The sequence below is a fragment of the Chaetura pelagica genome, unplaced genomic scaffold, assembly GCF_000747805.2.
Source record: "Chaetura pelagica isolate M959 unplaced genomic scaffold, ChaPel_1.0 scaffold471, whole genome shotgun sequence".
NCBI classification, from domain to species: Eukaryota; Metazoa; Chordata; class Aves; order Apodiformes; family Apodidae; genus Chaetura; species Chaetura pelagica.
In genome coordinates this window covers 3,148,622-3,171,243 of record NW_009952430.1, presented here as the reverse complement: position 1 = coordinate 3,171,243, position 22,622 = coordinate 3,148,622, and the positions used below count along the sequence as shown (strand labels likewise).

General features: G+C 51.2%; 1 protein-coding gene across 1 annotated transcript; it reads right to left on the bottom strand.

Annotated features, from left to right (window-relative positions):
- Nucleotides 1-887: 887 nt before the first annotated feature.
- PIK3R6 (phosphoinositide-3-kinase, regulatory subunit 6) lies at nucleotides 888-22,328 on the bottom strand. The gene is made up of 19 exons (XM_010008247.1): nucleotides 22,316-22,328; nucleotides 18,640-18,723; nucleotides 17,817-17,908; nucleotides 15,428-15,496; nucleotides 14,811-14,943; nucleotides 13,444-13,513; nucleotides 12,705-12,888; nucleotides 11,768-11,915; nucleotides 10,484-10,570; nucleotides 9,601-10,057; nucleotides 8,460-8,556; nucleotides 7,622-7,744; nucleotides 7,003-7,113; nucleotides 5,361-5,451; nucleotides 4,630-4,700; nucleotides 3,800-3,890; nucleotides 3,313-3,383; nucleotides 2,565-2,677; nucleotides 888-1,044 (listed from the first exon to the last, which is right to left on the bottom strand). Exons 1-19 carry the CDS (start codon nucleotides 22,326-22,328, stop codon nucleotides 888-890), a joined length of 2,262 nt encoding a protein of 753 aa, XP_010006549.1.
- Between the last annotated feature and the right edge of the window lie 294 nt (nucleotides 22,329-22,622).

Genomic DNA, 22,622 nt, shown 5'->3' with positions numbered 1-22,622 from the left:
TGCACAACTGGAGGAACACAACTGGATCTCCTGAGGCTCTAGGCCAGATGTAGAGAGGTTACGTAGCAAAGCCAAGCAAAATCTCAGGTGGCCTCAAAGATACAGCTCCAGCATCAAAGAGATGTTGTGCAGCCTCTGTTGTCTCCTCCAAGGTTTCTTCTTCAAGCAGATGTATACCATTCTCAGCTGAGCATATCTCATAGCACTGCCTAGGCAGCCTCAGCTATTCCTGCCCTGTCCAGCACTGCCAAATATTGTCCTGGATTCCCCATGTCCCTGTTTCACACCATTCCTCACCACTTTGTGTGGCCCCTTTGAAGCAGCCGCAGGTTTTCCACCCGCTTCCACAGAAGCTGAGTCAAACACATGCTCTCCCCATTGTGGTCAGGCTTACAATGAGGTTTCCCAAGTCCTCAATTGCTGGGCAATAACTGCTGGTTTGCCCAAATACATCACCCTGTGTCAGAATGAAGAGTTTGCTGTGCAGAACCCAGCACAACAGGCCCTGATCCCTACCAGGCACATCACCAGGATAAATATTATGGACAGCAACTGCTCTGTGATCCACAAGCAGAGCAGACACCACCACTTCAGCTGTAATTTCCCCAGTCTTCTTGAAATGGAGAAGTTCCAAGGTTTTTCCTGACTTGTGCAAAAGGTTAAAGCTCAGCTCTTCACCCTTGGCAGGGGGTGTTAGCTGTGGTCATGGCTGTCAGCAAACAGCGCACGGCTGTCCTCCCTGAGCCCTGGCCACCTCTGCTGTTACAGCTTTTTACACCATTACAGTTGTAAAAGCACTGTTGGTGGATTTTAGTGTGTTTTCTTCTTCCATCTCCTTTCTGATGACCCAATTATACATCTCTCACACCAGCTTTTTCCTCTTTTCTTCATTGGATGATGCCTGCAAATGTGTTGATAGGCAACAGAAGAGACTTGGGCATGTATTTCACAAGTCCCACATCTTCTGTTTCAGGCAGGCTAAATTTCATTGCCCTTGTCTTTTGCAAGCAGTAGCTGGGCTCTAGGCAAGGAGACACTTCCACACTGCAAGAGCACAAGAATATATTTATTACACATGTGAATCTGCCCTTGAGGGCCAGAGTCTGACCTCAGCCTAAACATCATGTCTCTCCACTGGTAGCTGAGGAAGGGTTGTCATACTGAGATGTGCAGTTGCTTTTATGCTTTAACAACTGATGTGTATTAGTGTTTGACCACAAAACCAGTGCTCTTCGCCTGCCTTGGTTAGATTCTCAGAAATTTGCATTTTATGTATTTATATGTATTATGTATTTGTATTTATATGTATATGTATTTATATGTATTATGTATTATATATGCATTATGTATTATGTATTATGTATTTATATGCATCCAGACAGCTAATAGACCATGAACCACAGACCCTCTCTCTTCACTTCCAACATATCATATGTCACTACAACTATGAGACACACATCAATCTCTGCTGTTTTCACAGGACTGCATTCTCTCCCTGGCACCATGATGTGTTTCAGACACTCCAGTGAGAAACGCAGTCAGTGCAGCATCAGTTCCACTATGTAATTAAGGAGATTCTAGAATATCTCAAGTTGGAAGGGACCCATAAGGATCATCAAGTCATACTCCCTGCTCACAGGACTACTGAAAACAAAGCCATAGGACTAGGAGTGTTGTCCAGAAGCTCCTTGAACTCTGACAGCCTTGGTGCCCTGGACACTTCCCTTGGGAGTCAGTTCCAGTGACCAGCCACCCCCTCACTAAAGAACCTTTTCCTAATGTCCAATCTGAACTTGCCCTGATGCATCTTCAGCCCATTTCCTTGTGTCCTATTGCTGGTCTCTAGAGAGAGGAGATCAGCACCTCCTCTTCTGCTGCCCCCCTGGAGGAAGGTGTGATGAGGTCCCCCATAAACCTTCTCTTCTCCAGTGGAACAAACCAAGTGACCTCAGCCACTCCTTGGAACTGCTGCTCTCAAGACCTTTCACCACGCTGATTGCCCTCCTCTGGGCACAGTCTAATAGTTTCATGTTTCATCTTGAGGTGCCCAATACTGCACACAGTGCTCGGGGTGGGGCTGCACCAGGGCAGTGTAGACTGGGACAATCATCTCCCTCAACCAGACAGCTCTGCTGTGCTGATGCATCCCAGGACATGGCTGGCCCTTTTGGCTGCCAGGGTACACTGTTGACTCATATTCAGTTTGCCATCAACGCAAACCTCCAGATTTCTTTCTGTGGGACTGCTCTCCAACTTCTCATCCCCTAATTTGTACATATAACCAGGATTACCCATCCCAGGTGGGGAATCTGGCACTTGCTCTTCTGGGTTGATGACTGCCCAGCTCTCCAGCCTATCCCAATCTCTCTGTAAGGCCTCTCTACCCTTGAAGGAGTCCACAGCTCCTCCTAGGTTAGTGGCATTGATCTCGGTGTCTAAGATCTCATTTTGTCCCTGGAGGTAGAATTATAGAATGTCAGCTCTGTTACCTTGGAAGCCTTTCCAGGGATGGATGCAAAGTCACCAATGAAATGCTCTGAGCCTGATGTGCGGGGCATTCTCACCTGATCACATTTCTGTAGGTTCTTCTGCTGTCCTTGTCCAGACACACAGTGAAGGGCCTCTGCTCTGTGCTCCTGATTTGGATGTAGCGTGTTTTCAACCTGTTTGCTACAGCCTGGATGGAGAGAGAAGGAAGAGTCCACTGAGTGTCTCATTCCCCTTCCTGAAGCAGCACGGTGATGGGTCATGTGTGCCTACTGGGTATGTAAGGGACAGATTATGACATTTATCTATTTTCTTCAGTCCCATCTCCTGCATATCGACCTTTCTCAGTTGGTAATTAGTTTCACTGAAGTTCCTGTTTCTTGTTTATGCTTTGTTAAAATATTTCTCCAATGGTCTCTGTTCTGGTGAGCTCTGTGGGGATTAACCCATGGGCTAGAGAAGGCACTGCAGCTGGAGGTGTGAAACCAATGGAGTTGATCACAAAACTACAGACCTTCACCTGCACCCAAGTGGAGCCATGATGCCAGGGCTAAGCCTGATTTCTCCACTTGTCCCTGGAGTCACAGAATCAGCCCAGCAGCAGCTTAGTCCTTCAGGTCTCAATGTGTCATTGACCAGCAGGGATGGTATCTGTGGCTTTGGCTCAAAAATTTAGACTTTTCTATGGAAAGTAATTGCAAATCTCTGAGCAGGGTGGCCCCAAAGCCTTCTCCTCCCCACAGTGTTTCCCTTTCACCACTGCTGAAAAGGATTACCACACATTGGCCAAGTCCTCCACTGCCATGTGCATCCACAGCTACTTACTGAGAATGATCGTCCTGACAAGTTGTTGATCTTCACGATTTCAGTGATGTTCACATTCAGACACACCAGGTCTGTAACAGAGACAATGTGTTAACCTTAGACCATGGCAGGACCTCAGCTCAGCTTTGTGTGGGCCTGGTGCCAGACCTGCATTTGAGTGCACTGCCAGGGGTCTGTGGGATACATAAAGCAGCAGAAATGGGATCATGCTCACGGTGGAAAACACAGAGGCTGTGCTAAAGGTAAGATGAAAGAGGAAGGCTGCAGCAAAAGGAAAATGCTGCCAAGCCTAGAGTATGGATATGCTGAAGCCCACGTTACAGGGAGCCCCAGGCACATCATTCATGAAAAAACACACAACCACAACTGTTTCAATCCCCACAGCCCAGGCACAACTGGCACTAAGAGCCAGGCTCATATTTACTCTATTGAGCACCAGAAAACTCAGCAAACCCTCTTCACTTGTTTTCAGGCAGGAAGAACAAACCTTCAGCCTCATCAGCAGGGATGGTTTTCATCACCAGACCTGTGGAGCGCAGGGACACAGCCAGCTCCTTCACCCGGTTGCTCAGCACAACCTGCAGGAAAGGCTCTGGTAATTCACATGGCAGAGAGCTTCGACATGGAGAGGTCTGGGAGAAGCTTTTCACTAATGCAGTGTCAGCTAAAACAGGCTTGTAAAGTTCACCGTGACCTCTCCTGGAATGCAATTCCAGAAGAAAGGAGAGCCAGAGCACTCCTTTTAGGAGATCGGTACCATGCTGGGGACCCCTGTGAGCAGAGATATTTTGGGCTGCAAAGAGCCCCACTTGCCTTTCTGTATGTTACTGTGAGATCTGTGCCAGGGCCATCCAGGGTCATTTTCCTCTTGGTCATGCTTAACTCTGCAAGAAGAAAACCGGGTAGGATTGAGGTTTCACTCATTTCACCTGTCAGTGATTGGAAGAGGTAGTCTTCCCATGGGATAAGCCACCCCCTCTGTCACACAGCAGTCGTGGCCTGGCACACTGGCACTTCTCTCCTGGCTCTGTGCACTCAACAGGTACAGTAAGATGGACTCACTTTAGGGTCTGTGCCCAACCACATGGCAAACATCCATTGAATTGGGCACTGGGATGCACTGATCATAGAATCTTAGAATCATAGAATCTTAGGGGTTGGAAGGCAGCTAAAACAGGCTTGTAAAGTTCACCGTGACCTCTCCTGGAATGCAATTCCAGAAGAAAGGAGAGCCAGAGCACTCCTTTTAGGAGATCGGTGCCATGCTGGGGACCCCTGTGAGCAGAGATATTTTGGGCTGCAAAGAGCCCCACTTGCCTTTCTGTATGTTACTGTGAGATCTGTGCCAGGGCCATCCAGGGTCATTTTCCTCTTGGTCATGCTTAACTCTGCAAGAAGAAAACCGGGTAGGATTGAGGTTTCACTCATTTCACCTGTCAGTGATTGGAAGAGGTAGTCTTCCCATGGGATAAGCCACCCCCTCTGTCACACAGCAGTCGTGGCCTGGCACACTGGCACTTCTCTCCTGGCTCTGTGCACTCAACAGGTACAGTAAGATGGACTCACTTTAGGGTCTGTGCCCAACCACATGGCAAACATCCATTGAATTGGGCACTGGGATGCACTGATCATAGAATCTTAGAATCATAGAATCTTAGGGGTTGGAAGGGACCTCGAAAGATCATCTAGTCCAACCCTCATCCTTGTTTTCCCAACAAAACCTTGCCCACCTTGTTTCCCCAACAGAAATGCAGTGCTGGTCCAACTTCAGAGGGTCCTGGAGACAACCAAATGCACAATCTACAAAACCTAGTTGAGACCAAGAGCCAGTGACCATAACGTCATTTAGCCCGGTGTCATGAGCCCGAGAGAGAGATGGAGATATTTAGGGAAGCCTTCTGCTCATCAGGGAACAAGGGATATTGCCCCCAGCATGGCCTTGACTGCTGCAGGCTGAGGAACAGGGTGAGAGAGATTTGGGGCCAACAGACCCCCCCACCCAGGATGGCAGCCCTTGCTGCAGGGCTCATCTTGGGGGGCGCACACACCTCTGTGGGGGATGCTGTCCTGCACCTGGGTGTGCAGCTCTGTGAGGAATACATCCTCAGCTGGCTCCTGCACTGGGTCACTGAAGAAAACCTGAAAGAGAAGAAAAATCTCTAAGAACAGCTCAGCTCCTCTTCAGTCCTTCTGTGAATTTCAGATGGGCTTGTCACATCAAAAGGTTCTCTCCCCTTATAAAAGGGAATCTACGACCTCATTATGGTAGTCAGGGGCCTGTGGGATGGACAGATCCGCTTTTGTTCTGCTTTCTGAAGTCCAGGAGCATGGTAGGCCTTGCAGAAGCCCGGGGAACCTGGCTAGAAGAGCCACGGGCAGTGTCCCCTGCCACTGGGTGTCACTGCATGCTCACAGATGAGCCTGTTCCCAGCCCAGCCACCCAGAGGGAGTTCAGGTCGAGGGAAGCTGCTTCCCAGGCCTGGCTGCAGATGCTGGCTTGCTTAGCTTCAAGGCATAGGATTTCTATCTGATACACCTAAATCAATCGGTCACTTCAAACCTGTTAACTCTTTTCTTTTCATGGGCTTGTTTTGAGGAAAATGCGCAGATTCCCAGAGAAACTCTCCAAGCCACTACAAGCCCTACGTCCAACTCCTGTGGGAGCTGACCCTCACTTCCAGGAAAACTCACTACAGCCAAAGAACAGCAAGGTCCTAACGAAAAAGGCAAAACGCTCTTAGTGTTTTCAGATGAAGCAGCATCACACCCTGTGTAACAACAGGGTAGGTGAGGTGTTGCTATCTGATAACCACATCTGGAGTCAGTTCCTCTTCCCCTGCTTGAGTCACCCACTCTCTTGCTTGCTTTTGATTTTTGTCTTGGAGGAGAAATGAGTGGAATAAAAATTCACCAAAAAACCCAAAATCCCCAGGACTTGGTGCTCCAGGTGTTTACAAGCCACAAGGTAATATAGTTCAACTAGTCATTACCAAAGTTCATCCAAATCTTTGCAGTGGCACCACATGCCAGTTTGCTGCTGTACTGGCTGCTCCTCTACTGCAACCACATGGGCTAGGGGTAGATTAAAAATAAATATGTGCATCAGTGCCAGCCTCATCTTTGAAGGGAGAGAGCTGCCAGAGGAGCAGATGGGGGGCGCTAATGTTACATGACCAAATACAGCAGCTCTTTGGTCTTGTATCAAAAGCCAGGTCCCAATCACACACCATTTCAGAGAAAAGCTGTCAGGAAATAAATAAAATGGTGTTTCAGGAAGCCCCGCAAAGCCTTCCGAGGTACAGGAAGGTTTTGGTAAAGCCAAACTCGTTTGCTCACAGCATCTAATGCAGCAGGAGGTGCCGAGAGCTCTAAGCAAACCTGAGTCCAGCAGAGCAGGAAATCTGGGTCCTTATAGGGTAATCACAAAGATCACTTTGCTGACCTGTGTGATCCTGACATAGCCTCCCTGAGATCACTGACTCTGGCTGAGTTGTGCTACAGGGAGTCTCCTGAGAGTCTACATCCAGGAGCCTGGCAAGGAAAAGGTGGGCTAGGGAGCATGGAGATCTAGGCTTAGATCTACCAAAAGCTCCCAGATCCCTTTTGACTTTACACAGCGCTGCCAGCAGTGGGGCTCTGCAAGCACTTGCAGGACCACGTGAGCTGTGGGACAGGAGATGTGGCACCCACCTTCACAGCGTAGACCTGGAAGCAGACAGGCTGGATGCCCATGCGGACATAGTAGGCGATCACATCAGTGATGAACAGGTCAGTCACAAGATGTTTGCTCGGAGAGGAAGGCTGGGGGAGACAAATCAGATCATGGATCAGTCACAGTCACTTCTCAAAAACTCTGCCACAAACCCTCATGCGTTCCTAGATAAACTGTGAGCAATGAGTTGTCACCCAGGGCAGCACTGAGCTGCTCTGCCACAACAAGCCAAAGCCACTGGGAGAAGCAAAGGCTTGTGCCCACCTGCCAGCCTTTTCCTCTAAGCTATCGAAGGTGGCTCAAGCTGCCAGGAAAAGAGAGCTGGGGGTATTTCAGCAAATGCCTCATTTACATTTTCTTTCTTGAAAACAGCCACTTCCTGTCCCTTGTCCAAAAAAACCCATCACAGCAAATTAGTCTTGTGGGCTGCGACAGTGGCAGCCACACAGGCACCTTCTTGGCTCCCAGCCCTTGGGAGAGCTTGCAGGGAGAAAGCCTCTACCTGTGGCACAGAGGAGCCCTGCAGGGCACTAGCTCATCCTCAGGTACTGTGGAGGTGTCTGGGAAAGGGACCAGGCTGGAAGGTTCCCCTCATACCATAGTGGCCAGCTTGGGAATCATGTGGCACAGTGTGTTGATGTTGCTCTCATACCACGGGTCAGCTCTGCCGAGGTACCTGGCCACCTCACAGAGATCCTCTTGTCCGGTGGCAGCGTGGTCCTGCAGGAGGAATTTGCAGCAATACCATAGCTCAATATACCAGGAGCCACAGAGGAGGCAGAGGGGCTGGGACATGAATACCTGTGAGCAGCTCCCCCAACCCTCCCCTTTCCCTGCTTGGTCCAGAGATGATGGCAAAACATTCCTCACAGACCTCACTTAGCAGGTGCCCAAGAACAAAAATTAAATGAAGAATGAAAATAAGAAATACTAATTTTTATAAGGGAACATTTGTCAGGACTCCCAGCCAGCTCTGGGGCATCTTGCGAGAAGGGTGACTGTTTATTTATAGCTGTCTCAAGGCTGTCAGAGGGGAAGAGATTTGCCCAAGGCAAGCTTGCAGAACTAAAACTGGGCCCACAATCAAGCAGGCAAAACCCTCAGTGAAGGGTGACCACTTCCCCTAAGACAAGCAAGTCCATTGCTAAAGACCCTCGATCCTCCTGTAGCTGGGGCACAGCAGCAAAACCATTTCTAGGCTGCGGCTTTTCCCTTGTTGGGGTGGTCGGATCAACCTGCACATCTTCGGAGCTTATGAATTCCTGAAGTCAGCCGGCAAACCGAGCTCAGCCGCCCTATCTTGGCTCCCATTCTCCTGGTTCTAGGAACCAGACATTAATAGATGTGAATTCCTGTAACCGCCTCTGCTCTTCCTTCAAAAACATCCTCGGCTGCCGGCAGGAGGCAGCGACACAGCTCCTGAGCCCAGACTCACCGCAGCGCCAGTGTCTGGCTGCCCTGTCACCACTGGGATGTAGTAGAATTGCAGGTTCAGCCTGGGAGTCAGAAAAACTCGCCGTGTTTCTCGTTTCCTTGAAATGGAAAAATAAATAGCCATGTCACAAGGGAAAGCTAGACGAAAATGGCACTTGGCCAAATCTGGGCAGTACCAGGAGACCACAGCTGCTCTGCAACAGGAGCTCGCGCCCTCCTCTGCTCAGACAGGATAGCAGAACTATCCCTGCATTCCCAAATCCAGTAAAGGGGAGATGATGGAGGTAGGGGGCATCCTGCAGACTGCCTCTCAGCTGGGACCCGCAGTCTCCTCTGCACCCAGCTCTGCTCCCCAGGCTGCCTGTACCATCACCCAGACCCATCCCACATCGGTCCCTTGGCTGAGCAGCTGGAGAACAGCTTTTCTTTATGATTTTTCCATTTTTCACAGGAAAAGATCATGCCTTATTTATTGCTCATTCCACGGACAGAAGAGATAAAACTCCCTGTGTGCATCATTTGGACCAAGAGAGCCAAATGTTGCCATGCAGCCAATTAAGATGGATGATTTCATAGCATCATAGAATCCCAGACTGGTTTGGGTATGAAGGGATCACTCAGTTCCAACCTGCCCTACATGGGCAGGAACACTTCCCACTAGACCAGGTTGCTCCAAGCCCCATTCAACCTGCTCTCTTCCCAGGGATGGGGCAGCCACAGCTTCTCTGGGCAACCTGGGCCAGGTTCTCACCACCCTCAGAATAAAGAATTTCCTCCTAATATGTAACCTGAATTTCCCCTCTTACAGTTGAAAGTAATTATCCCTTGTTCTGTTGCTAATGGTCCTTGTCCAAAGCCTCTCCCCAGCTTTCCTGGAGCCCCTTCAGGTACTGGAAGGTGATTTATGGTCTCCCTGAAGCCTTCTCTTCCCCAGGCTGAGCAACCCTAAATTGCTCAGCCTGTCTCCAGAGCAGAGCTGCTTGGACCATCTTCATGGCTCTTTGGATGCAAAACCCCTGGGTTCCATCCTGTCTTAGGTAACCCATCCCCAGCCATCCTGGCTGCTTCAACAGGCTGAAGAACAAGCCCCAGCTCTGTCCTCCCTTTTCCCAAGCCCCCAGAGCCAAGGAGACTGTGGCCACCTCAGAGAGTGGTAGGCTTGGGCCAGGCGCCCCAGGATCCGATCATCTCCCAGCAGCACGATGCGGGCGGTGTGAAGCCTCTGGAGTGGGGCTGGATGCTCCAGAGAAATTCCTGGTTTCCTCTGTGGCTTTGCCGGGGACTTCACCCCAGGCCCGTTGCAGCCAGCTTGCAGGAAAGCCACGCCTTCCAGCGGTGATGGCTTTTTTTTTATGCCACCCTTCCTCTGGAGCCGGGACTGCTCGGTCTCCATGCTGCAGGGAATGAAGGGCTCCTCGGGCGCCGCGGGCAGGTCCCGCTCGATGCCGCTGTCAGTGGAGAGCACGGAGAAGCGGCTCTGCTGGCAGCACTCGCAGTCTGAAACCATGTCTGGGATCTCAAAGTTGTCCAGGTCCCGGCTTAGGCAGCTGGGCTCACAGGTGTGTGATAGTGGGCGGATGAACAGCACCAGTTCCTTCCCTGTGGGAAATACAACCAAAACCTGCCTGAGCCCTGTCCCAGCTCTTCTTTTCTCACACAAACCAGAGTGTTGGTATCTCCACCAGCAGGTCCAAGAGGAGTTCATACTTCAGTCCCATTTCACATTGCACCATGAAGAGAGCTCAATATAACTCAGAGCAAGCACTTCAGGTGCATCCTGCTGCAGCCTGTCCTCCAGGGGCCCCCCTCTCATCTCCTTTGCTCCTCTGTCCCCCTAGCCCTAGCCCCCCCTGACACCCCACAGAAGGAAGGCTGGTGCAGTCAGCACAAGCCCCCCCAAGCTTGGCCCTTGGGTGATAGTTATGAAGCTCACTGCCCAAGAGTCAGGGTCAAATGACAGATTGTGCACAGACTCCTCAGTCTCAGGCACCTCCCACACCTGCCACAGTCATCAAGAGCACTCACAGAGCTGGTCGTCTTCTGTCCAGAGGTGAAAGCTGATGCTGGGGTTGGGCAGAGGGGTACCCTGCAGCCCTCCCAAGGGAGCATCACCTGGGGGAAACAAGGATGCTTGTCACACACAGGAGCAGACAGCTTCCCTGAGTGGGTGCATGAACCCCTGCTGGTGATGTGCTGGACATGGGCTGAGGGCCCAAGGGCTCGCCGCCCCCCCCCCCCATGTCATCTTCTGGCCAGACCTGAGGCTCCAGTCACAGAGCTCTGCTCTCACAGATTGGGCCATGAGAAGGTACCTACACCATCAGTTAAAGGGAGAAATGAAGATGAGGAAACAGGCAAGTGAAGGACCTTTGCTGCTCAGGACTGCAGCGTAAACAAACATTCTTCTAGCACAGGGTCTCCAGCACGTGTGACAGAACCTGGCTTAGCAATCTCAGCTGAGACACAGAAGAGCTCTCTGACCCCACCATCACTGGATACTTTTAGCCCATTATGGCTCTGTGAGAAGCAGTGGGACAATTGAATAGCTCACTGCCACCAAAAGGAGATGGCCCCACTCCCTTCCCTGCATCACTGGCTGCTTCTCTCTGTATCTTGCATGGGAACAGTCTCCAGCTCTTTCTGGAGTGGAGGTTAGGATTCAGGGACCAGGAGTAGCCAGGAAGATGGAAGTATGACCCCCTTTCCCTCTGCTCTGCCTCAGATTTGTGTGAGGAGCTGTGATGGATGGGGACATTTGTTATAGTCCCTGTAGCCCCAATGGCACCAGCCAGAACAGAGCACTGCCACGGGAGGGAAGGAGATGGCAGTACCACCACCCACTACACAAGAATAAGGAGGTTTCAGGGAGTGGTGAACAGCATGTCCCCAGTCTAGGCCATGGCAGGATGTATCTTACACCAGCAGAGCACTGGAGAGTCTGTCCCACCTCCCCCAGCTGACATCTATGGCACCCTTTGCCAGCAATGGAGACCTCTCCATGGGCCACAGGGCAGCTGAATTAGCAGCAGAGATCAACACATCTGCCTTCCACTGCCACAGGCAAGTTCCCATACTGGACACCAGGCCACTGCAAGGAGCCAGGCTACAAGGACCTGATCCTGATGACGGATGCTGCTAAAGTAGTGGAAGATAGGAGCTGGGGATGGATGGATGGATGGATGGATGGATGGATGGATGGATGGATGGACGGACGGATGGATGCAATGGTGAAGACATGGCAGAGAGGCAGCAGCCTGACAGCCTGCATGGCTCCCTTAACCCACAGTTCATTGCTGGCCAGGAGCTCACCTGCTGGGCAGGAGCTGAGGACATTCTGGTAAATCTTCTCCATCCTGGCTGCGTGCTGGCTGCGGCCTGTGCTCCCCTCACCTCTTGCACACTCCACAGCTGCCACCACTTGCCCAAACCAGTGCTCAACATCACTCATGGGCATGTCCTGTCAAGAGGAGCAGCTATTAACACTCAGAGGTAGGAAAAGAGGAGATACTCCATGGGCAGAGCCACAGGAGAGGGCAGAAAGAGGGAAAATTAGCTGTGAAAAAGTTGTTGTTTGGCAGCAGAGTACACAAATGTCCTCCTGTCCCTGAGAAAGGCGGGAGGAGAGATGCTGGCTGCACTGTCTGCTTAAAGCTTTTTTCTGGCAGGTTTGCAGCTGATGGACACTGTGCTCCTGGCTTCCCTGAGCTCAGGGAGTCAGCAGCAGAGCTGGAAGCTCAAGTGACCCTTGGGAGATGGGGACAGCAGCAACACAAAGGTGCCTTGGAGTGGAAATCACTGAGACACCCTGCAAAGTTGCCTTCTTGAACCAGACATTCATCTCTTACTGTGGCCCCACAGCTACTAGAAGGAGGTTTTAGAGAAAACTGGCTGAAACATTTCTGCCGAGATGTTTTTGCACTGGCCAGTGGTTCACAGAGGAGCCTGTACTTCAGCCACAGAGCCCAGCTTTGGGGTGCAAAACTGAAGACTCCAACTGAAGATTCAAAACCTCTGGCTCCATCTGCAGCAACTCTTTTGTATTTGAAGCATTATTCTAGTTTAACACCAGCTCTGCTCATAGCCCAGCCTTGCAAATAACACTGGGGCTACTGGGGATGGAGACCAGCAGTGAGGAGCTGAGGGGTTCCTTTCCACTTGCCAAAAAACCTTCCCTCAGTCCGAGTGCCCAGCAAAAGCAAGACCATGGGAAAACCACACGTGGTGCCACAGAAGTGCTGCCAGTTACCTGGAGGCTTCTCTTCAAGCTGGTGCTGTTGCAGCCCTCGCCCAGGGCTGCCTGCAGGGCATGGGTGATCACATAGCACATGCAAGCCTGGGGGCTCTGGGACACCTGAGCCGCCTCCATGTCGGTGACCAGCGCGTTGCAGATGGCTTCAGAGAGCAGATCTGGATCAGCAAAGATGAAAATCCTGCCAGGGATGGGACGAAGATTCCTGGTTAATGACATCAGGGCTGGCATGAGCAGCCCATCTCTCCATTATCACAGAACCACAGAACAGGACATTAAAGACCATCTAGTTCCAACCCCCTCTTACATGGGCAGGGACACCTCCCACCAGCCCAGGTTGCTCCAAGTCCCATCCAACCTGCCATTCAACACTGCCAGGGATGGGGAATCCAGTGTTTCCCTGGGCAAACTGCTCCTCATGCAGAGAAAAAGGGTAGGTGCTGATATTCCCCTTCTCTGCCCTGTCTCCCAACCAAGGGACCCCCCTGCATTTCCAGAGTGACAGAAATAAACCAGGACACATGGGAGGAACGTGCTCCTTCCAAAACAAAGCTCAGCTTATCAAGGCTTTGGATGCCACCAAATTGTGTCCCCTAAGAACATATGTTGCCACCTGGCTTATGTCCAAATTGTCTGGTCTATCTGACATTCATTCAGAGCACAGGAAAAGGACAGATTTCACTGTGAGATGATACAAGAAATAAAAGTACAACTCATTCAAAGAGGCACTACTCACTTTTCATGGTAAGGGTAGGGGTCACTTTTGAGACTTTGTTCAGCAATGACCATTCTTTGGTACAACATACCTAGAGAATGCAAGAAGATAAACACACAGGAGTGACAGCATGGGAAGTAACAACTCACAACTGGTCCTGGTTGTAAAGGCTGGTGGTGGGCCTGCCAAATTGGCAAACAACAAGAGCCAAGGACTGGGCCCAGAGTTAAAAATAGTCAAGGGCAAAGCTAGGCTGTGCTACATAAAAAGAAAACTTCTATTCAAGGACTATTTCCTGTATTCCCCTTCCTTTGTTTAGTGGATTATGAGCTTGGGAGCAGAGTTGGAAGCAGGAGGAAGAACCCTGCTCCCACCTCTGTTCCCAGGGCCAAGTCAAGGGACAGTGTTTGGGTGCACACGAAGAGCACAACATGTTTCTGAATCAGGATAGATGTACTTTACCCTCACCCCGCTCTGGGGTGGGGAAGATACATCCACCCTGCACAGCTCAGGAGCAATCACCTTTGAACCTCGTGGGGCTCTGAGAGAAGCCCTGCTGGAGATCCCCATATCTCCACACTGAATCCTTCTTTTACCAGAAGTCAGGCAAGATAAAGGTGGACCTTGGAGCCCCGTATTGGGGAAGGGTGATGAGCTGAGGCTACCAAGAATGGCACTTTTGTCTCTAATTTCCCACCAGGTTTCTCATATTTTACCTCCTCCTCAAAAGGTGTCTGCACCTTGCACTGTTTTAAAAGACTGCTTTTTAAAAACTCTTATTAAAGAAAACTTTAACAAGAACTTTGATGAGCAACACAGAGAAAAAGGAACATAGAGTTGTCCCCTGGATTGCTTTCTAAAAGAGACTGTTCTCTGCAGAAACTACTGGTGTGTCTGAACGTGGTGTGTCTGAAACGTGATGTGCAGGTAGTGGAGGAAGAGCCCATGCTGGACAGCCTGCAACTCAATCCCAGATGAAGACTTCACTTTACAGAAAGGAGATCTCCACAGAACTCCCTGAGCTGGCCAGGCTGGGAGCATAAGCAGCCTATTTCCCGTATACACAGAAGGTGTATTTATACCTGCCTCAGATGAGCTGGACTCCACTGTGGTGGTGCCTACACAGTCAGTAGGAGGACCCCAAGGTTTTCTGCTAGCAACTAAGGCTTAGGAGCCTGAAATCAGGAGAGGGGAACCTTACATCCAAATTTATCCCTAAGACCCCCAGGAGTTTGGCCAGCCCCCTGCAGAAATCCCTGGCACAGCACATTTCATTAGGCAAAGACTAGTTCAGGTATAGAAACTGCCCCAAAACCCCCACTGCCATCTGCTTGAGTACCCCAGCCATCCACCATGTCCTGCAGAGCAGAGCAGATCAGCCTTCCTACCTGGTGTTGTCCTTTCCATCTTCAGCCTGATGGCATAGTCCAAGCCGATGGTGCAGAAAGGCTTGGGCAGGGTGAGCAGCTTCTTACAGAAGTCATACACTCTGCCACAGAGCTCCTCAGAGATGCAGGGAGCCTGGAGAGAGAAAGGGGGGATAAGGAGATGCCACAGGCACTGATCCCTAACTGTGCTCTGCCCAAAACAGCTCAGGGTGGGAGGGCATAAAGCTACAACAAATTAAACCTGGATTTAAATGCAATGTATGAAGCAAAACCAGGCCCTTCAACAGTTTGGAAACCTCCAGCAACAGGTGCTGAAGGGCTGTGGGCACATGTTTTTGCCAGGTTGTGGCTTCCTGCACAATCAGGCACCTAAGCACTTCTGGAGGAGAGAGTCACCTGGAAGGACCTATCACTCCCATACATGTCATGGATGTCTCAGCCAGCAAACAACACACTGGGAAATGTATGGTTGAGTCCACCCATGGCAGTCCCAGGGCTTTGCTGGGCAGGTATTGGGATATTTCAGCACAGGAATAGGTGCTGAGTGCCTTCAGGTGACCCCTCCATTGGCTTCTGTTGTCCCTGGACCTTGCCCCAGCCCAGCCTGTGGTAGTTACCTTGATCAAGGTGTACATCAGCGTGTGCAGCAAGGGGATGATGTAATGTCTGAAGTCACCTCGTTCTGCCTGTGGGACCAGAAGGCACAGTCAGGGCAGGCAGCACCTGGGTGCTGGGATGGGCAGTGCTGGAGACCAGGGCTGAGGGAACCACCGCATCGCCCGGGATGTCCCAGCTGCCCAGCGGCTCAGGCACACAGGGAGAGCTCAGGAATTCTGCTGGCTAAAGGGTGATGCTCCCCAGATCAAGGTGGGACTTGAGGGTCCACAGGCGATCAGGGTGTCCCTGAGGCAGACAGGTCCTGCCTGGTGGGCATTCCATGTCAGCCAAGCCTTGTGAAGGGTGTGGGAGGGTAGACCAGGCTGCCATGGCCACCAGTGCATCACAGGGCTGGAGGCTGCTGGGGGAACATGAAGGCTCTGGAGCTGCTGGGAGAGAATGGTTTGCACACCAAGAGCTGCCAAGCACATTAGCAGCAGTCAGGGTGGGAGAGAGAGAAAAAAAGCTTCTAGCTGAGCTCGTTAGGGAGCTCAGTTTCTGCAAAAACCTCTGCTTTCTGTTGCAAAAATTCATGTGAAAATATAGAACCACTGGAAACACTCTGGAAAAAACCACTTGCATTTGGTGGGTGTGGAACCAGAATGGACAGGGAGGAGAGATGCTCTTGCATCACCATCCTGGCCTGTGAGAAGCCAGATGGATGCTCAAGCTGACACAGCCCTGGCCTCTCCCTGCTGCCTGGCTCTGACAGCTCCAGCAAATGCCCTTGGATAAACTTGGGGAAGATGTTTCCATCTTTAAGCTATTTGCAGCACCTTTCTCCAGGGCTGCTGTGTGGAGGGATCCAAGTTAAATGGAACTGATGACAGCAAAGCTTTAGAAATTATCAATAACATCAATAATACTGAACTAAAACAGCTGATATTTGCCCAGAGCCCTGCAGAAACTCAAGCATGGCTCAGTAATCATCTGGGGTTGGTATCGACTGCTCAGAGCTGCTGCAGTATCATAGGAATGAAAAACTCCACAAAAAAAAGTGACACTGATTTCCAAGAGCTTCAGGAAAATGGAGGGAACTACAGACAAAGAGGCCTGACATCCCTCCTGGGCAAGGAAAGGTAAGAGTAGCAGAGTGATAATAAGACAATAGGAGGGACTGACAAGACCTCAGGCCCTCGGTGGGGGGAGTTCCTGCATCCATAGCCAAGGGTGATGTGGGTGTTCTAGTCTAGCTGGCTTTGCAAAAGATCCTTCTGCCAGGCACTGATGGAAGCAAGAATGCCATAGCTTGAAGAGTGACAGCCTGCAAATGGCCTCAGAGCTGCTTGGAAAGCAGAAAACAAATATTAGGAATAACTGCTGGATGCTTACAGCGCTGGGATGAGGACACAGGGGTCCTGGGATGTGGGCATAGGGGTCCAGGCTGGGCTGAGACAGTTCAAACGTGTGACACGGGAGTGATGAGAGAGGTGAGAGCTTCTGCAGAGGGTGCTTGGCCACCCTGGGGCTCAGTTGGCAGGACAAGGGAGCTGAGCAATGCTCCATACTTCCAGCTCGAAACAGTAAAGATGCAGAGAAAATGGTGTGAGGAGGTTTCTGCAGAAAGGACAAGCAGCTCATCCCCTGGGTGGGGAGGAGGAAGTGGAGGGGGTACATGGGCTCTTCTGCCCTGTACCACAGTGAAAGGACACAGGGGAAAATGAGGCAGGCTCATATGAAAGAAAAGGTGTCACTTCTACACGTCACATCTCACCAAACCACAAACCAGGCTTCTGAGGCTGCTAAAGATTTACACGAGGCCAGAAAATTACAAGACAAAGCAATGAAACAGAAAATCCACCTTGATGTTTCCATTGGATGTGCTCACGACAGGATGCTGGGCTAGATGTTTCTGCACTGACACCCTCTGGGGAGAAAATAAGTGACACGGGGGAGGAATTTCCACTCTCCCTGTGACTCCGGCTGGCTGGGGTGGGATGAGGGAGATTCGGGTGTGGTCGGAAGCGTTTTGCACTTTGCAATCTGCAAAGGCTGGCTGCTGGGGCACTGGAGAGCCTGGGGAGGCTCTTGCTCTGCCCATGGCTCACTGTCACTTCTGGGGCAAACCCAGGTCCCTGCAGCCATCAGATGGGGATGTACAGCTCTGCCCTGGTGTCCCACAGACTTTTTCACTCTGTGTTATGAGCCACAGTCCCCAGCCAGGCTCAAGGTCCCTAAAAACAGAGGACCTTGATTTATCCATATCAAGCCCAGGATGCCCCAGGAGGGAGGCAAAGCCCAGCAAGTGCAGTTGAGTCCCCGTCCCTCTGCTCCCCTGGGCCCTGCAGCAGGGCACATGTGACTGAGGGACTAATCCTGGTATTCAGGATTCTCTGAGGTGATACTCACCCTTTCCAACTCCTTCACCAGGATCCTGACCAGGACAGAGCTGTTACTGGGATTCTGGTCGATTTTTTTATGCAGGGTCCATCGCAGCATCCCTGAAAAGTGAAAGCCAAGAAAGAGGTTAGTTTGCCCAGAAGAGCAGCAATGGATCAGAGGCAGCATTTCACAGAGGAATCAGGAGGTATGGGCTCTGTTCCAGCAAAAAAATCACCCACTGAGATGCAATGTTGACATCACTATCAGAGCCAGCCCAGGCTTCTCTGGCCTCTGCAAGGGACAAGTCATCCTGCTGCCTTGATTCAGGAGGGAGCACTGTCATACTGTACTTCTGACACTGGGGAACCTTTGGGAAAAGTTCCTAGAGATCTGGGACTGGAGGCTGGTGGTGGTGCAGAAAAGCAAAGCAGGGCAATGGATGTCAAGTTTGTTTCTCCAAGACTGTAACGGGGATTTCAGCTGTCTCTACAACACGGCAGTGTGTGGCAAAGTGACATCCCCGTGGGGAGGGACAGGGACACTCCAGCTCAGGGGTGTGAAGTGAGCTGGACAAGGCTGTGCAGTGAGTCAGTGTCAGACCTGGGACCAGCAGCACCAACTCTGGCATTTGACATCCCACCTCATGCTGGGTCCCTTGGGCAAGTGAAGGGTGTAAAGGATATAACAGCTCCATAGAGGGATGGAAGCTGCTGAGGTTGGTGCACGTCAGGCCCCAGGAGCTCACCAAGGATTTAGCTCCTTCGGAAGCAGAAGGGCAGAACAGCACCAGGGAGGTGAGGCCACCCCTTGTTCCCCCACCCTAGCACAGATGGAGAGGTGTCCTCCTTACCTCGGCCGCACTGGCAGGCGGGGTGGTGCCCGTCCAGCTCCCGCAGCAGCGCGCGGACACGGCGCAGGATGTCTGACTCCACCTCTAGGGAAGAGAAAGGACATGAGCAGCCAGGCCACCCTCTGGGAAACTGGCACCCAGGGAGGAGGCAGTGGAGTGGGTGTCTATGGGCACTGCCCCCTCACTACATCCATCAGGATGGCCACCCCAGCAGGCTTCCAGTCTGGATGAGTCTCGATGGAAACAGGGCAGACCTCTCCCTGGGACCACTGGAACCATGGGCAAATGCCACACCATGGACTGGGAGACTTCATAGTGGTCTCCCACTATCTGAAGGGACTATAGGAAAGCTGAGGAGGGACCTCTTCTAGTGAGAGGACAAGGGGGAATGGATTAAAACTGGAAGAGGGGAGATCTAGGTTGGACATTAGGAGGAAATTCTTCATACTGCGGGTGGTGAGACCCTGGCATAGGTTGCCCAGGGAAGCTGTGGCTGCCCTATCACAGAATCACAGAGTGCTGGGTGTTGGAAGGAACCTCTGGAGATCATCTAATCCAACCCCCCTACTAGAGCAGGATCATCTACAGTAGATCCCTCAGGAACATGTCAGGTAGGTTTGGAATGTCTCCAGGGCTGGAGACTCCACACCCACTCTGGGCAGCCTGTTTCAGTGCTGTTTTACTCTCACAGTAAATAAGTTTTTCCTTATGTTTAACTTGGCCCTCCTGTGCTCCAGCTTGTGCCCAAGGTGCATGTCACCTCCTGCCTTCCATCCGCCACCCCTCACAGCCTCTCCCTGATGTGTGACCACCCACTTATGGGTCCTGAGCACCTTCTGCTGCCCCAGGCAGGGACCCGAGGTGGGTGCCTGGGAACCACCACAGGTGCCTAGTACATGTCAAAAACCAAACTGCATCCTTCTCCACACCAAAAATAAGTCTGACAACCTCAGCCCCAGTGTGGAGTATGACTTGTATCTGGGCCCAGGGCTGTGGTCACCAGCTCAGTCACAGGACAGCTGCCTGGCCACATGCACAGACATGTCACAGATGTAAAACAAAAGTCAGCCCTGAAAGCACATGGGGTATTGGCCAGGAAAGCTGCAAGGTCCCCTCAGTCTACCATGGCCTGGCTTTGTGTCCCTCCTTACACTGGGCTACTATCAGCAAAACAAGGCTTGCTCCTTTGCAAGCATAATTTTAAAAATAATACACAGCTGGGTACTAGTAGGTGATGTTCTTCTATAAGAAGCTGTAGGCTGGAGCAGCCAGAGCATGGCGTGGTCCAGGGGAGGATCTCAGATGTTTGTGGTAACCATATCCCAGGGCCCTTTCCTAGGCAGGCCTGCAAGTTCACTGGTGGGGTCCAGCCCCTTGCCAGCAGTGGCCAAGCAGGTCTCACCTGCATGGCAGGGATGCAAGGAAGGAGCAATGTATCCATGTCCTAAGGGAGCTCCAGACACATACTGCCCACTCTGAGTTATCTCATCCACATGCCATTGCCTTTTGGGATTGGTGTCATTACCACCACATTTCCTGCCCAGTTGTGCTCCTGAATTTTCTCATTCCTTCCACGCCCTTTCCTACAACAGCTCCATCTTCCCTGACACCAGAGAGATGGCAGGAGGACCATGGAGGGCACTCATCTGTACCTAAGAGAAACAGAGGAGGCAGCCAGGGAGATCCTGTTTAGGAGCTGTGCTGAGGGACCACAGCTTCCAACCCTCCTTCCTTGGCTCTGGAAGGAGATAAATCCAGCTGGGTGCTTTGGGCTGTTCAAGGGTGACTGGGGGAGGTGGGTTGGGAACTAGCTGGGTGGGAAGGGAAACAGGAAAATACAGGAGGGGTTTTACAGCTCAGATGGAGGGTCAGACCAGCAGGGGCACCTCAGGGAGTGTTCCTCTGAGCAGAGGACCATCAAGACATGATCACACAGGAGATGGAGGAGCTTTGAGTATCTTCTCCCTTGTCCCATGCAGACCCCTACACCAGCTCAGGATGAGTTTGACTCAAGAAAAAAAAATAAATTATTTTTTGCTCTTCTACGGTGTCTTTTAAGGCATTCATGGGCCCAGGGTCACCACACAAGGGACTGGATGTGGCACCCCAGAGCTGTCACTGTCCCCACTGGAGATGCACAGCAGCAGGACAGGACTTTGCCCCTTACAACATCTCTGCTGCCTCCTTGTCACCAGCTCGCAGGGTGACACATCACCCTGTTGCCCTCTGCAAGCCCAGGACTGCAATGCTGCGGGTCCAACGAGATGCTGACCAGGGGACAGGGACAGCAGACACAGCCCCTTCGTAAACAACTGGGAGTTGCAAAATTTCAAGTACTGGGGTTGGCCCATTCCTGAGTACACCCCAATAGCCAAAGTAGTTCTATTTCCTGAGCCCAGGGAGGGTCAAGGATGCTTGTGTGGAGGATTCAGTTCAAGCTTCATCCACAGAGGAATCCTGACTGCTGAGGTATCAGTCGAAGTGATGTTAGAAAAGTGACGTTTCTACCCTAGTTGTGTGTGGTTTTTTGGTCCTGCTCCAGCAGTGGGGGTTGGACTTGATCTTTGGAGGTCCCTTCCAACCCCTAATGTGCTGTGATTCCGTGAAAACAGCCACACTTGGCCTCACAGTTATTCCTACGTGCTTGCATGGTTGTGCACACACAGGGGAAGTGTCATCTCTGCCAGCTCACTTGATGCCATCGTAACCACAGGAGAAGAAAATACAAAAAAAATCCTTTGAAATGGGTTTTTTCTCATTTTGGAAGAGTTATTGGGGGAAATATTAAAATTTTCCTTTCTCTCCAGTAATTTTGTAAAGCTCCTCAATTTCACTAGTAACTTCATGGGTTTTGCACTAGGAAATCACACAATAACAGACAATTTGAAAATTCCTATTCGTTGGGATTTGTATGTGTATTTAATTGCTAGGGGGAGTTTTTCCTGAGCACTGATAGAAATACTGCCCTTTTTTCTACATCAAAGCAACTGCAGACATGATACACGGAGGTTTCTTCATGGGGAGCAAAGCATCAAAGCTTTGTTCCAACACAAACAAGAGACACTTTGATCTAAAAGCAGTTTCAACCTAGCAGTGACAAACACTGGTGTCTTAGAGATAAAATAAAACCTTTAAAAATTGATACCAGGATCTAGGGGTGCTGGGAGACCAATATCACCTTGTGAAACACTGTGAAAATAAAACACAGATGGGGGAAAAAAAGACACAAAAAGTACAGTAAAACATTAAACTGCTTTAAAATTCAAATGAGAATGTGGGAGGCACTTTTTATAAGGCCATGTAGAGACAGGACAAGGGGGAATGGATTAAAACTGGAAGAGCAGAGATGTAGGTGAGACATTAGGAAGAAATTCTTCACTCTGAAGGTGGTGAGACCCTGGAACAGGTTGCCCAGGGAAGCTGTGGATGCTTTCAAGGTGCCCTTCCACAGAAAGTCTTTGGTGGCCCCTCATTGCTTCCTGCCTTTTTTCCCTTTCATTTCCCACCTACCTAGCATGGTCTGCCAACACCTTGCAAAGGGCAAGGTCTTCCCAGAAGCCATGAATCCTCCTCAGATATCCACCTTATTGTTTCAGAGTGTAATCAAGGCACAAGGCAGCAGATGACGGGGTCCATTGGGTTGGGACCCCCTACCTGGGGGCTCAGCATCACCCACCTGTGCTCTCCATGGCTGGGCCGGGCTGGAGTGCACAGCTGCTTCTCACTCCCCATGGGCATGGCCTTGGGTCCTGGGTGTCACCTGGGGAAAAATTAGGGATCAGCTTAGGCTGGTGGCAGAGATCGGGCCCAGCTCAAGGGGGGGAGCATAAAGACATCACCGGCAGGAGACCCCAGGGTGGGGATGTCCAGCAGGGAAGCAGAGGGTGGCACAGCATGTCTCAGGGGCTATTTTGCTGGAGAAAACTTCAGCTTGAAGCTGAACCCATCTGAACGCAATGTCCCCACAGCCTCCTGCAGCAAGG